At 37.3% G+C, this 13,600-nt stretch overlaps 2 protein-coding genes across 2 annotated transcripts; both read left to right on the top strand.

The window, feature by feature from the left end:
- The first annotated feature begins 3,380 nt into the window (after positions 1 to 3,380).
- Positions 3,381 to 4,198, top strand: LOC104221643 (protein TIC 20-v, chloroplastic). The gene has a single exon (XM_009772740.2). The coding sequence runs from the start codon at positions 3,478 to 3,480 to the stop codon at positions 4,081 to 4,083; it is 606 nt and encodes a 201-aa protein (XP_009771042.1). The 5' UTR covers positions 3,381 to 3,477; the 3' UTR covers positions 4,084 to 4,198.
- A 3,604-nt stretch (positions 4,199 to 7,802) lies between these two features.
- On the top strand, positions 7,803 to 9,011 carry LOC104221640 (fasciclin-like arabinogalactan protein 1). Its single transcript, XM_009772724.2, has one exon. The coding sequence runs from the start codon at positions 7,917 to 7,919 to the stop codon at positions 8,739 to 8,741; it is 825 nt and encodes a 274-aa protein (XP_009771026.1). The 5' UTR covers positions 7,803 to 7,916; the 3' UTR covers positions 8,742 to 9,011.
- Positions 9,012 to 13,600: the final 4,589 nt, after the last annotated feature.

Genomic DNA, 13,600 nt, shown 5'->3' with positions numbered 1-13,600 from the left:
CATAGCTCCCATAACATATAGCATGTAACACTATAGCACATACAGGGTAAATTCCCTCTTACAAGATTAGACAGGAGACTTACCTCACTTCGAAATTCGATAACTAGCTCAAACGCATCTCTAGCACCTCAAATCAATGCCAAACGATCCGAAACTAATAAAAGAACGTGCAAACCAATCAAAATATACTCAAAAGCTCGTAATTTAACAATTAGAAGCAATCCCCAACTCCACATGAAAAGTCAACAAAGTCAACTCCCGGGCCCACGTGCCCAGATTCTAAAAAATTTCCAAGATAAATATTATCCATAGCACCACGAACTCAAACATAGAATTTATTCCCAATTCCATGTCTAATTTTGTGGTCAAAACTCAAAAATATTATTTCTAGGTTTTCTTCCAAAATTCCACAATTTCTACTAATTTTGATTTTCAAATCCATATATAATCTATGTATTTAGCTCATAATGAGTAGGAACCACTTACTATGGTGATGGATGAGGGAAAATGCCCTAAAAATCGCCCCAAAATTGGCTCCAATGAGAGAAATACGATAAAAATGAGCCAAGTCCCGACTTCCATTCTTATTCATTGCTTAGGCATCCTTCTTCGCGATTGCGGAATCACCCATGCGATTGCGAAGGCCAAACTAGCCTCGTCTAGAAATCCCTCTTCGCAAAAGTGAGGACTCTCAAGCGATCGCGAAGCTCAGCCTGCCAAGCCTACGCGAAGGCCAAAACCTTCAAAGCTCAGAAAATACCTTACGCAATTGCAAACTCCTATATGAGATTGCGATGAGAAACCGTCCAAACTAGGCCATCCCACTAACACATTGCATTTGTGACCCTCACTACGCTAACACGAAGCACAATCAGAATACACACCGCGATCGCGAACCCTAACCGCGATAGAGAAGAACACTATCTTCCCAGCTCAACTCAGCACTCCGCGATCGCGATCCCTTCTACGCGATCGTGATGTACACCACTAACACCAGAAACCAGCAACTTCAAATCAAAAGGGATTGATCTGAAACCATCCAAGACACACTCGAGGCCTCCGGGACCCCGTCCAATCGTACCAACAAGTCCCCATACATTATCCAAACTTATCCAAAAGCTCGTAACGCCACAAATAACATCAAAACCATGAATCGATAATCAAAATCCTTTTCATAACTTTCAAACCTTCAAACTTCGTCGAATGTGTACGAATCACACTTAGACATTTCAGATCATGATCAAACTTCGCACGCTCATTCTAATAAATAAAATGAACCTATACAAGGTCCCAGAACACCGCTCGTAGTCTGATAACACCAAAGTCCACTCTAAGTTAAACTTAGCTAATTCAGAACCTTCAAAAATGTAAACTTCCAACAATAAGCATTGAATCGCTCCCGGAACCTCTTGTTACACCCCATGTTTTCGTACGTAAAAGTATGTCGCAAGTCAATTAATGTAAGCTATGAAAGGAGATCATCTGTAAAAGTACATAAAGTAAGTTAATCATGTTAACTTGGAGGTTACAAATACTTAAGATTATGAATACCAAGTACCAATAGGTTTCAAAGGCTTCGAAGCTAAATGAATTGAAGAAAATAGGTTTCGTATTCCTGAACTTATGTACATTATCCTAGTCTCATAAGTTATAGTATTCTCCCTTATCAGGACTTTATATTCAGTTAAGTATTGTCTTCTTCTAGTCAAGAGAGCAGAGGGTCTATATGTATATACACAGTATTACAGTATTTTTACCACCATCAAGCTATAATCGGTGGGAAGGCCCCTATTAGGTAGTATTACAGTATTTTCATGATCATCAAGCTATAATCGGCGGGCAAGCCCTTATTGGGCAACCTCTGAATGGTATGTTATATATCGATCCTACTGTGGCCAAACGCCTATGAGCGAGACCAGAATGGCCAAGATACCGAGCGCCTATGAGCGAGCCTACTACGTCAGAGCAGTTATACATACCAAGCCTTATAGGGCTGGACAACTATTTTACTTACTATATTGAGAGAGATGAGTCAGTATCACCAGATAAGCATATCTTCAAATTATATTTGACTCCCAGGTATTTGTAGTTATTATATTATCAGTTCAGTTTCAACTTTTAGTTATTCTGTTGCCTTACATACTCAGTACATTATTTCGTACTGACGTTCCTTTTGTTGGGGACGCTGCATTTCATGCCTGCAGGTCCTGATAGACAGTTTGATAGACCTTTCCAGTAGACAGAGCCAACATCAGCTTGGTTGGTAAGCTCCACTTCCCCTGAGTTATCAGGTCTAGACCTTGGAGTCCATTTTTTATACAGGTTTGATGGGTAGGTCGAGGTCCTGTCCCGACCATGGTACAGTTCAGTTATCTCTAGAGGCTTGTAGATGAGTCATGTATATTTTGTATATTAGTAGATATTCATGAGGGCCTCATCAGCCCGCATAGTGTTTATATATATATATATATATATGAAATTTTGGGTATGTTTACCCCTTAGATGAGAGAGACGATATTTTCAGATGATTCAGAATATGGGCTTATCGGCTTAAGTTAAGGGTTACCCCTCCAGAGTTCACAGTTACAGAGTGGTACACTCGGGGCAAATATGGCACTGGGTACTGGCTACGCCTCCCCAGGTTCGGGGCATGACACATCCGATACTCAGCCCGGACATGCGTAAGTTTGATATCACCTTACGAACCTATAGAAACCATCAAATCCCAAATTCGAGGTCGTTTACTCGAAAGTCAAAACTTGGTCAACTCTTCCAACTTAAAGTTTCCGAATTGAGAATTATTCTTTCAAATCATCTCCGAACTTCTCTAAAATCAAAACCGACAATGCGTGCAAGTCATAATGCATAAAATGGAGCTACTCAAGGTCTCAAACCGTTGAATGACATGCTAGAGCTCAAAACAACAGGTCAGGTCGTTACAAATCGTGTATTGGATTGTTGAAATTCAATGAACAAGTTTATGTTTGAGAACTTAAGATTTTGAATTTGAAGTTGCATTCAATAGATTGAACTACTTAAGATTTGAATTTTTGAAGTTGCATTTGAAAGATAGAAGTTACATTGAAGAGATTGAACTACTTCAGATCGAATTCTGAAGTTGCATTTGGAAGATAAAAGAACTTCAGAGTTAATTTATAAAGTTGCACTGAACTGATTGAATTATTTCATATCCAAGCGGTACACTTTGTACAATTCTTTGCCGTGCGAGTACAACTTAAATGGTGGCCCCAAAAAATGAAGATATATGAAAATGCCCGCACTTGTGGTTCCATTGGCTTTGGGCATCTTGATCCGAATCGATATAACCCGACCCACGATTCAATCAAGATTTTCTCAATTGACTGTTTAAAAAAATCACTTTACCAATAAATCCTCCAATCCCATTCCCCCTTTCTCTTCTATCTCCCCTAAAACAAAATATCAGTTGGCCATCCTCAAGAATTCTCAATTCACAGGATGGCCATCACCCATCTTTTATCCACCAATATTACACCCTCTCTCTTTACTACCCAGCTCAAACACTCACTATTTCGTCAAAGAGCACTACTCATATGCCCAAAAAGGCCTACAATTCGAGCTCAATCTAAGAACAACGATGCTGCAGATGGCCCAGATCGTTTAATCTCCGCCATCACTTACTTCTACCCTTTCTTTGACGGTATTCAATATGGGAAATATGTCATCACTCAGTTTGCTCCAATCCAAACCCTTATTCAACCTTTAGTCCCAACTATTAGGGTTTTCAAGAGCTTCCCCCTTAATGGGTTGCTGATTTTCTTTACCCTTTACTTTGTTGTTGTTAGAAATAACAATTTCAGTAGGTATGTGCGGTTCAATACCATGCAGGCTATTGTTCTTGATGTGCTTCTCATATTTCCTGATCTTTTGGAGAGGAGTTTTAATCCAAAAGATGGGTTGGGGTTGGATTTGATGATGAGCTTTGATAGCACTGTATTTTTGTTCCTTTTGGTGTCTTTAGTTTATGGTTCTTCTTGTTGCTTGTTGGGGCAGCTTCCTAGGTTGCCTATTGTTGCTGAAGCTGCTGATAGGCAAGTTCTATGACTATGAACTCCTTAATTTTACTTATTTGGGAGTTCCTCTTTGTACACTTACTTATTTTTTCTTTTGTTGACAGTTATAGCTATTTTGTTTGGAAGTAAATGTTTATGCTCTTTTACTTTTGTCATCTTTAGTTGTCTATTACTTCATCATATAGTTGTGTTGATGCTTAAGGTAGAAATTCATGGTCCTCGTTAGCCATTAGAGAGAAATTGTATCATGATTAGTAAACGGTCGTCTACTCTTGTCTTGAAAAAGGGCAAGCATGTGGAGGTATGCAAAAGGTTGACATCAAAATGTTGATATTCCTGAAACAATTCCAAGAGTGCCCTTAACCTCTTCTTAGAGATTGAGCTATTTACAGAGACCTAGGCGATTTACCTATAGGTATTCACATCTAGTATGCACCTTCTTTATGTACAATGCTACTTTGCCTTCCTTGTTATTGCCTTTTCCATTTCTCTTTTCATAATTTTAAAAGTTCATTCTTGAATGAAAAAAACAATTTGCTAAATCTAGGAAGGAAAAAATAATTCTCTTAATGGTTGCAGGTTTTATTAATCTGGATCGTTTGCTTATCTCGGAAACCTTAGATGATCATATCCACCTTTGGTTGGTGCCTAGATGCTAAAATGTTTTGGGATGTTAAAACTTTTTATATGCTGATACTCAAACCCAAATGGAAAAGATTTGCTCCTAACTTTTTAAATGGACTTGATATCACCATCTTCAATTTCATAACGACGTCATTTACTGTTTCTTCTAATTGAATAGTTGAGCAGTTGGCTAGTGAATATTCTTTGCTATTGCAGTTTTACGACAGCAATGTTGATTAACTCTTCTGAAATCTGTTCTTATGTATTACATTGACATTAAGTATGTCGTTTGTATGACATTGAGAATGAGGTTCTTACACCTTTGACTTGAGAACCAAGAGAAAGCCAAGCAACCAAGTGAGGTCATGCTAGATAGGACATACAACACCTCAATATTTTTGAGTAAATCTCATTGCAATCTCATTTGCATTAATTCGAGGATGTGTGGGGCTTACACTTTGTTGCTTTAGGCTCTTCACCTTCAACTTCCTTTGGTGAAATACATACTACAGTATCTTCTCTGGAAGCCAAAGATAAAAATTTCACCTTCCAACATATGCATTAATAATATGGCTTTGTCTACAGATCATGATGAACTGGTGAAATCAATATGTTTGACTATTTACCCTAAAGGCTAATGGTAATATAGACTTCCAATAGAGCATTACCTGCTATGCATACTGAACATAATGTTGGGGGCATTTAGGGACCAGAAAATCATGGATTTGTTTGTTAAGGACGTAGTCTTGTACCGTTTAGGCCCCATTTCTTGCTCATTATCCTTTCTATGTTATGCGGGTATTATACGGCTCTAGTGGACTAGCATATGAAGTTTGCATAAATATGTTTTACCTCATGAATAGGTTCAACATGGAGAGTTCTGCTTCCCTCACATAATTGGTAGAACATATAGTACATCTGCTGTTAGCACTACTTTGGTGATTGTTCTCATGTTTATGCCAGCTGTTCATCTTTTATCCCGGTTCTGGCTTACTGCAGTTTCCTTCTTTTATTCCATTTAAAGTGAGAGGGAATCTGATATCAATTCTGTTTGTTAGCTTTAATAGAATGCTTGCTTTGTGTTCCCTTTTACTTTAACTCTTTATGCGAGCTCTGTTGATATGAATATGGAGCTGGGGAGAAGACAGAGTTATCCGTTTGGTGGAAGATTTTTGCTTGGTTTTGGTATATCTTCTTCATATCAGAGCTTCATTCTTGATGTGATCAATGCGATAAGAAGGAAATATTTCCCAGGTAGTGATCGTTGCCAGTTATGTTCCTCTGAGCATGAGCTTCTTAAGTAAAGAAATAATCCACATTTCTAGTGTCTATGCAAAGTCTAGTGCAGTCAACTGATATAAACTGCAGTAGGCGCTTTTGTCCTCTTGGCGCACAACCAGAATTATGTGTGTCAGCTTCTCCGCAACAATCTGATGTATTCACTAGAAACATGAATGTTCCACCAAAGGAATACTTATCACAAATCTGATGAAAAATAATACTACTAATACTTATCACACTTGAAACACAAATTTATTAATGTTCCATTACTATTTCACTTGCGATGCTGATCGAATTGCTGTTTCGTGTCTGATCGAATTAATGTTCCAAAATTTAACATGTATTATTATTATTAGCTTCAAACCTAAAGGTCATATACATTTTAAGATGGGATCAAATGTGGGATTGGGCGTTACAATCTGATCTTTAATCATCACTTGGTTGGGTGGCCCGGTGTGTATAACCTGTCGGTGGACTCGTGGCTGATGCATCACTGTCTTCCCTGCTGATTCACGTGGCACCATATTACTGGGACATGCCAACTACATTATTTTTATTCTCTTATTTCTTGGGTGGGTGGGTTTGCTCTCTCTTGCCTAAACGATAGTAGTACTACTATTGTACAACAAGAGTATCCAATAAAACAAGTTCTACCATTATCCAATAAATCAGTATTTGGCCATAAAATTTTTAATTTTCATTTGAAGATGAATTTTGAAATTTTTCGAAAATTTGAAAAACTCCAAAAAAACTATTTTTCAAAATTTTTACTCATATCACTCACAAAAGTTCAAAAATAACTCAAAATTATATTCATGTTCAAAACATTTCCAATATCATTTTCACTTAAAAAAAAAAAAAAAAAATTTGGAATTTTACAATTCTTACGTCCAAACGCCCACTAAGACAGAACGTGGGTATCCCTTTCTTTCACTTTTACTTAAGCTGACTGACCGAGTGGAAATCAGCAAGTCTAGAAACTTCCACATGACCAAAAAAGGTAAAGTGCTCAATTTGTCTCATTTACGTGATATATATTTTTTTTACAATAAAAAAGATTTAAAAATAATTTAACTTTCACTTTCAATATTTTACTCTTAATAGACGGATTGTTTTAGGCCATAAATTTTTAAAACCTGCCTTTTTAAAAATTCTGTACCAAATTATCAAATGGGAGGGGGGGGTTATCATTTACTCTTGAAGCTTGATCACGAGCCATGACATATACGCAAATCATGCATCTACAATATGTTAAATTATCAATGACCTGTCATTAGATTTTTAAATGTAAAAACAAGGCGTGAATTTTGAAGCTTCCAAATAGATCGGACGTCTAACATCTTTGTATTCCCTCCGTTTCAATTTACGTGAACCTATTTCCTTTTTGGTCCGTGGCAAAAAGAATGACCTCTTTCCTTATTTGGAAACAATTTACCTTTATGGAATGATTTATAACCACACAAAATATATTTGCCTCATTTTACACCACAAGTTCAAAAGTCTTCTCTCTTTTCTTAAACTTCGTGCCCAGTCAAATGAGTTCACATAAATTGAAACGAAGGGAGTAGTAAATACCCAAAGTTTACAATTATAATGAAAATTTTGTCCTCAATTTACAAGTTAATCACACTCCTATTATTAGTACCATCATTACTCTATCTTTTTTAGCTTAATTAAAGGTGAGTGTAAATTAGGGACAAAATTACACTCTCAAGTCTTTACCAAGTACTATAAAGCTTCAAAAACCGGAACGAGGACAACTGCCAGCTTAGTCAGCAATACCCCACCCTCAGTGGCATTATCTGTAAATAAAGTTCCATTCCTGGTCAATAAAATAGGTACTCACTTCAGATCCAAGTACACACTTTTAACTTCAGTAAACATCACTTCACTGACCACTCACACTCCATCTCCACACACTACCCAAAGCTCCTCTCTCATTTTCCCTTTGGCAGGAAAATGCAGCTTCAGATGGCATCCACTATAGCCACTGTAGTTATTTTTCTAGCCGTCCTTTTCCCGTATTGTTCATGTGAGACCCAAAACACTCAGATCAGTAAAATCAAACCTTCTGCTGCTAAATCTGAATCTCCAGCTCCAGTGGCAGCAGTACCCCAAGTGAGTTTCACCTCTGTAATGTCAGCTCACGGATGCAAAATCTTCGCCGACATTTTACTTGCTTCACCTGCGGAAAAGACATACGAGGATAATGTCCAAGGTGGTCTAACCATTTTTTGTCCAACTGACGATGCAATGAAAGACTTTGCTCCTAAGTTCAAGAACCTAACTGCTGTCGGGAAACAGTCCGTTCTTGAATATCATGGTGTTCCAGTTTATCAATCGTTGTCGAGTTTGAGAACAAGTAACGGTTTAATGAACACGTTAGCTACTGACGGTGCTAATAATTACGATTTTGTTGTCCAAAATGACGGCCAAGATGTTACATTGAGGACCAAAATCGACACGGCGAAAATTACAGGAACTGTACTTGATAAAGAGCCGTTGGCGATTTTTTCGATTGATAAGGTTTTGGAACCTAAAGAATTGTTCAAGGGTGCTCCGACTCCTGCTCCAGCACCAGCTCCGATAGCTGAGTCCCCCAAGCCGGCGGGAAAGAAACATAAATCCCCGCCGGCGCCTGCTTCTCCGGCGGATTCCCCGGCGGATGGTCCCACCGGCGATGTCGCGGATTCGAAGGCAGATAAGAACGGCGCGTTTAGATATAATGCTGGTGCACTGGTCGTCCCTGTTTTGTGTATTTGGTTTGGCCATTTGTTGCTGTAATTTTATTTTGTTAGATTGACCTTTTCTTTTTCAGTGTTTTTTTAACTAATTTGCTCTTAAGTCTTAGATTTGAAATAAGATTGGCCAATATGGGTCTCTGAATTGTAACTTGTATTTGTAGTGGTAGGATTGCTTTTACTAGGTTTGTGAGTGCCTTTCTAAAAAAAATTCACTGTATTATTTCTTTGTTTTTCTACTTCAGAGTGAGATGTGATTTTATATTCACATGGAAACACTCTTGCTTGTGAATCACAACTTTATTGGTCCTCAGTTTCTTCCACTATAGATAATAAAGTTTTCCGTTAAATTCAGCTAACAGTTGAAGAAATATTCTTGGTCACGACTCACGAGTCGCTGGAAATTGAAAGAAGTGCAATCAATTACACTTGATACTTTAATTTTTAATTTAAATTTATGTTTGTAAGTTGGATAAAGATATGTGGATATCAACTCAAGATTTTCTTTTCCCCCCTTTTTTACTCTTTCACAGCAGCTCCCCACTATATTTCCTTTGGTGATCAGAACCCACAACCTATGGAGAATACTTATTCTCTCCGATAAGTGATTTTTTGGCTTTTTTCTTGTGGTCCAAAATAAGTGATTTTTCCAGATTTCAAGAAAATTATTTTTTTGCTATATTGTCCTTGGAGTAAATAGTGTTGGAATATGTGTTAGGAGTGTTTATGTGAGATAGTAAAGGTTAATATGGTCAATTATATTATTAATTAATGCTAAAAGGCGGATTTCTTAATCTGTGTGAAAACATCCAAAAAAATCACTTATTTTGCTATTTAAAGCAATCTTTTTTGTAAGATGTTTTCTTTTTGAATGCTTTTATTACCCTATTAAATAAGGGAGCGGGTAACAGAAAACAATTAAGGAAATGGTTCAAAAAATTACCCTTCAGTAAGGGGTACTGAATTATGAAATTACTGAAGCTATATGAGACTCCAAAAACGGGTTTTAAAAAAGATAAATAAATAAATTTAAGAGCTTTACAAGTATTTAAAATCACATAAATATTATTAAATTATGTGTTTGAGTTATAAAATAAAATTTTACAAAAAGTACAACCTCTTGAAAATGATGGATATTGATCCTATTTGACAACTTTATTTTTTGGTCAAACATTAAAATTTTATTTAATCAAGTATATATTTACAACCGCTTGTTCTTTTTAGACTATAAGAACAAGGCCTCTATTTCTTATTCTACCTATCACATAGACAGAATTAAACTCTATATTTATCTGCTATGGCCAGCAAAGAAAGCTATCTAAACTATTTAGTATCTTTCTCCATCTACTTTGTTGTTGTCCTCTAATGTGTAGCTGGAGTACAATCTCCCTAATGATATGCTTGGTGTGTTGTTGCTTCGGATTTTCGAGCATTGCGTTCCACCCAAATGTGATATATTGTTGCAGCAAAGAGCCAACCCAACACTTCTGTTCGCACTCTATTATTGTTCACTTTCCTAATTATCCACTTAACTTCCTCCGTCCATGTTCCTAATTGCCTGTGCTCTCCCATCCATTCAGTAGCACATTCCAGATAGTAGCAGAGAATGTACAGGCAAAGAAGAAGTGAGCTAAGGTTTCCACTGAACCGGTGTTATATAATACACATTCCTTAGGAACATGTATCTTCCATCTTTTTAATCGATTAGCTGCAGCTAATCTATGTCGTATTGCAAGCCAAACAATGAACTGATTTGACAACATAATAAAGGCAAAAGTGATGATAGGCAATAATTACGTATTTTAGTCGATTATTACACTCTAATTTATTGCACTTTAGTTGAGTTTGCGCTTTAATCACTAGTATTTTGCACTAATTGTGTGTTTTATGCCTTGTAGGTGTGATTCCGAGCTATATAGATGTTATGGAATAAATTTAAGTGGTTTTGAGCTTTGAAGTCTGAGTAAGAGCTCAAGTAATTAAGCCGGGATCGCGTTCGGGGATCAACGGATGATAAAACAACAAAACGAAAACTCGAAGAGGCATATTGCGCACTGTCTAGTCAAATAGACATAACTTTTTACTCAGGGCTCCATAATATATGGTTGGAAAGCTAACTCAAAGGGCTACAACTTTCATGTTTTACGTTTTTCCAAATTCCAAACGGAACAGGATGAAATACCGCGGTTTTACCGCGACCGTGGCAGAACCGCGGTGAGAGCTGCTCGCAGACAATTGAAGCAGCAGAGGCCATGTTTGACCGCGGTTTGACCGCGACCGCGGTAGAACCGCGGCAGGAGGAGGAAATTTCAGGGACTAAAGTGCAAAACACGGGACTTTAAGCCCTAAACCCTATATTAAACCAAGGAAGCCGGCCAAGAATTGGATTAGACATATTTTTGACATAGATTTGACCTAAGGAGGCAAAGACACAATAGGAGCAAGGCTTGGGAATTCTTCTACAAGTTTTTCCTTCCTCTTCCTATTTTTCATTGTTGGTTATGACTTTTAGTATCGTAGTTTTACATACTATTATGAATAGCTAATTTGTTATCTAGAGTTTTGATAGAACCTTTTGTAGGATAAATTCTTGTTATGTTTTTATATAATTGAGCCATAGTTTTTCTCTGTTTGTTCAACTACGTTCTTATTGTAGTTAATTGAAGAGCTCTCAATTAGCTGTGCCTATTTAGTATGCATAACTCGGGAGAGAGTGCATATTTAGGTAATTGTTGAACAACACCACTCCCAGAGTATATGAGGGATCAATAACCGAGGGTTTAAAGGCGGGATTAGGGATAACGAAGCCTTGGGTGCGATCTGAAGTGAGCTGTATCAAAAGCCAGCTAGCGTAGCTCGGGAGAGTGCGTCTAGTAAATTGTCGTGATTACTCGGGAGAGATTTACGGTAATAAGAGTGCTCATGATCGGTAGAGAATACTTAGGCGAAATTATAGAAGACATAGCGGGAAGGATTCCGACAATTGGGGAAATCATAACTCTAGACCTCCTTAATCTTGTCTCTAACTCTTAGTATCTTTAGTTGTTAATTTATTATTTTAATTTGTTAATCAATTAGTTAAACACAAGAATCTAAATATCTATAAGTTAGGAACTGTTCAAGCTTGTCTTCTTGGTGATAGTGAACAGCTGTAGCTAAGCCTTAGTTCTCTGTGGGATTCGACTCCGGACTTGTAAACCGGATTATATTTGCAACGACCGCATTGTCCTTTTTATAAGGCATAGTTGGGCGTGATCAAATTTTGGCGCCGTTGCCGGGGAACTAGCGGTGTAGCTGTAGGTGTACATATTGCTAGGTTTCAAGTTTGAACTTTTATTTTTATTTTTTTTGTATTTGATATTTTTTTTTGTTTTACTTGTTGATTTAAAAAAAACATGGCATCATTGAATTATGAATTTTTTGATGTTGGTAATTCTACTTTTAATCCTCCTTACGAATATTGTGATGAAAACTACCCTTGGCAAAATTATCAAAATATTCGCGAGAGCGAATTATGTGCACCAACTCAATCTTATGTGTGGAATGTGTGTGATATGTGTGGTGGTCAAGATGGTAACTTTCATGGTTGTGCTTATATTTCTTATCTTCCCCCAACCCCTTATTATGATGATTCTACGTTTTCTTGTGAGGATAACAGGAACAAAGAACCTAGGGAAGCTGACCTAAAGAAGATCGAAGATATGTTAAAGTGCATTATAGAACAACAAAGTAAAATACAGCTGCAGGTAGAAAGGCAAGATGAAACTATTCGCAACTTAGAGGCTCAAGTGAGTCAACTAGTTGAAGTTTTTAATGCTCAATATGTCAATATTATGGATAGTAGCCGGGAGCAATTTGCATTAAAGACGGAAATTGAGGTGCCAATGGAGGGATCCAAAGTAGAACCCCAACACTCTAACCATCTAGATTTTGAGGATGCCGATGTCGTAGAGGAGATACTAGAGTCAACCAAGGATATTGAGGATACATATTTAGTTGACTCTATTGTCATTAGTGTTGAGAATGTAGACTGTCCCAATGTTCATGTAGTTGAGCGCATTGGTCCTCACTCCAAGCATTTTTCCACATTGTGTTTAGATGATGATATGAAAATAGAGTCGTCCGAGCCACTTGAGGAGTCAAGGAATGAGGAACAAAGTGCTTACATTCTGGAATTCTTCTTTTCAGAAAGTCGGGATTACATACCTCATCTAAAGGCCAAGAAGTGCAGAATACTATATTATTTTATTGGGCCAGTCAGATTCGTTCCACCTCCCCATGACCATAATCATAAGCTTGAATCAAAACTTGGGGTTCAATTCATAAACTCGAGGTGGAGGCAAAAAGTGATATGCGTCGTGCCGCGACGTTAAATCAAGCGCTTGTTGGGAGGCAACCTAACTTTATTGCTTTCTTTTATTTATTTTTATTTTTTAATTGTATTATTTTTGTAGTGTCAATTTTTTATTTTCTAGGAGCATGGAAAGTAAAGGTATTGGACGGATGCAACAACAAACCAAATGGTTGAAACTAAGTGTGAGGTACCCGCACAAAGGACCAAACTTGGGAGAAGTCTGAGTATCCCATGAGCTGTTAATGTTTCGGCCTTTGGCCTACCAGGGAGTCTCTTTTACCCTTTTTATTAGTTATGGTGTGCATTGGGGACAATGCACAATTTTAAGTGTGGGGTGAGAAGATTGTCTAGGTGACTTTCTATGCTATTTTAGTTGTATTAGTTTAATTGAACAATTTTTTTTAAATAGAAAAGATTGGACTTTTCCCGACGATGGATCTATTAGACAATTTTCTTGAGGGATTTAAGTCTAAAGAAAAAGTACAAAAAGATTTTCTTTTGTTAGGTAGTGTAATAATTACCCCTTGGTTTTTTTTTAAACCACGATT

The sequence above is a fragment of the Nicotiana sylvestris genome, chromosome 6 (genome assembly GCF_000393655.2).
Source record: "Nicotiana sylvestris chromosome 6, ASM39365v2, whole genome shotgun sequence".
NCBI classification, from domain to species: Eukaryota; Viridiplantae; Streptophyta; class Magnoliopsida; order Solanales; family Solanaceae; genus Nicotiana; species Nicotiana sylvestris.
The sequence above is the reverse complement of the archived record's forward strand: the minus strand, read 5'-3'. Positions and strand labels throughout refer to the sequence as shown.

What these genes read in the sequence shown, in the direction of transcription:
- LOC104221643 (XM_009772740.2), top strand. Translation starts at nt 3,478, where the DNA reads ATGGCCATCACCCATCTTTTATCCACCAATATTACACCCTCTCTCTTT.
- LOC104221640 (XM_009772724.2), top strand. Translation starts at nt 7,917, where the DNA reads ATGCAGCTTCAGATGGCATCCACTATAGCCACTGTAGTTATTTTTCTA.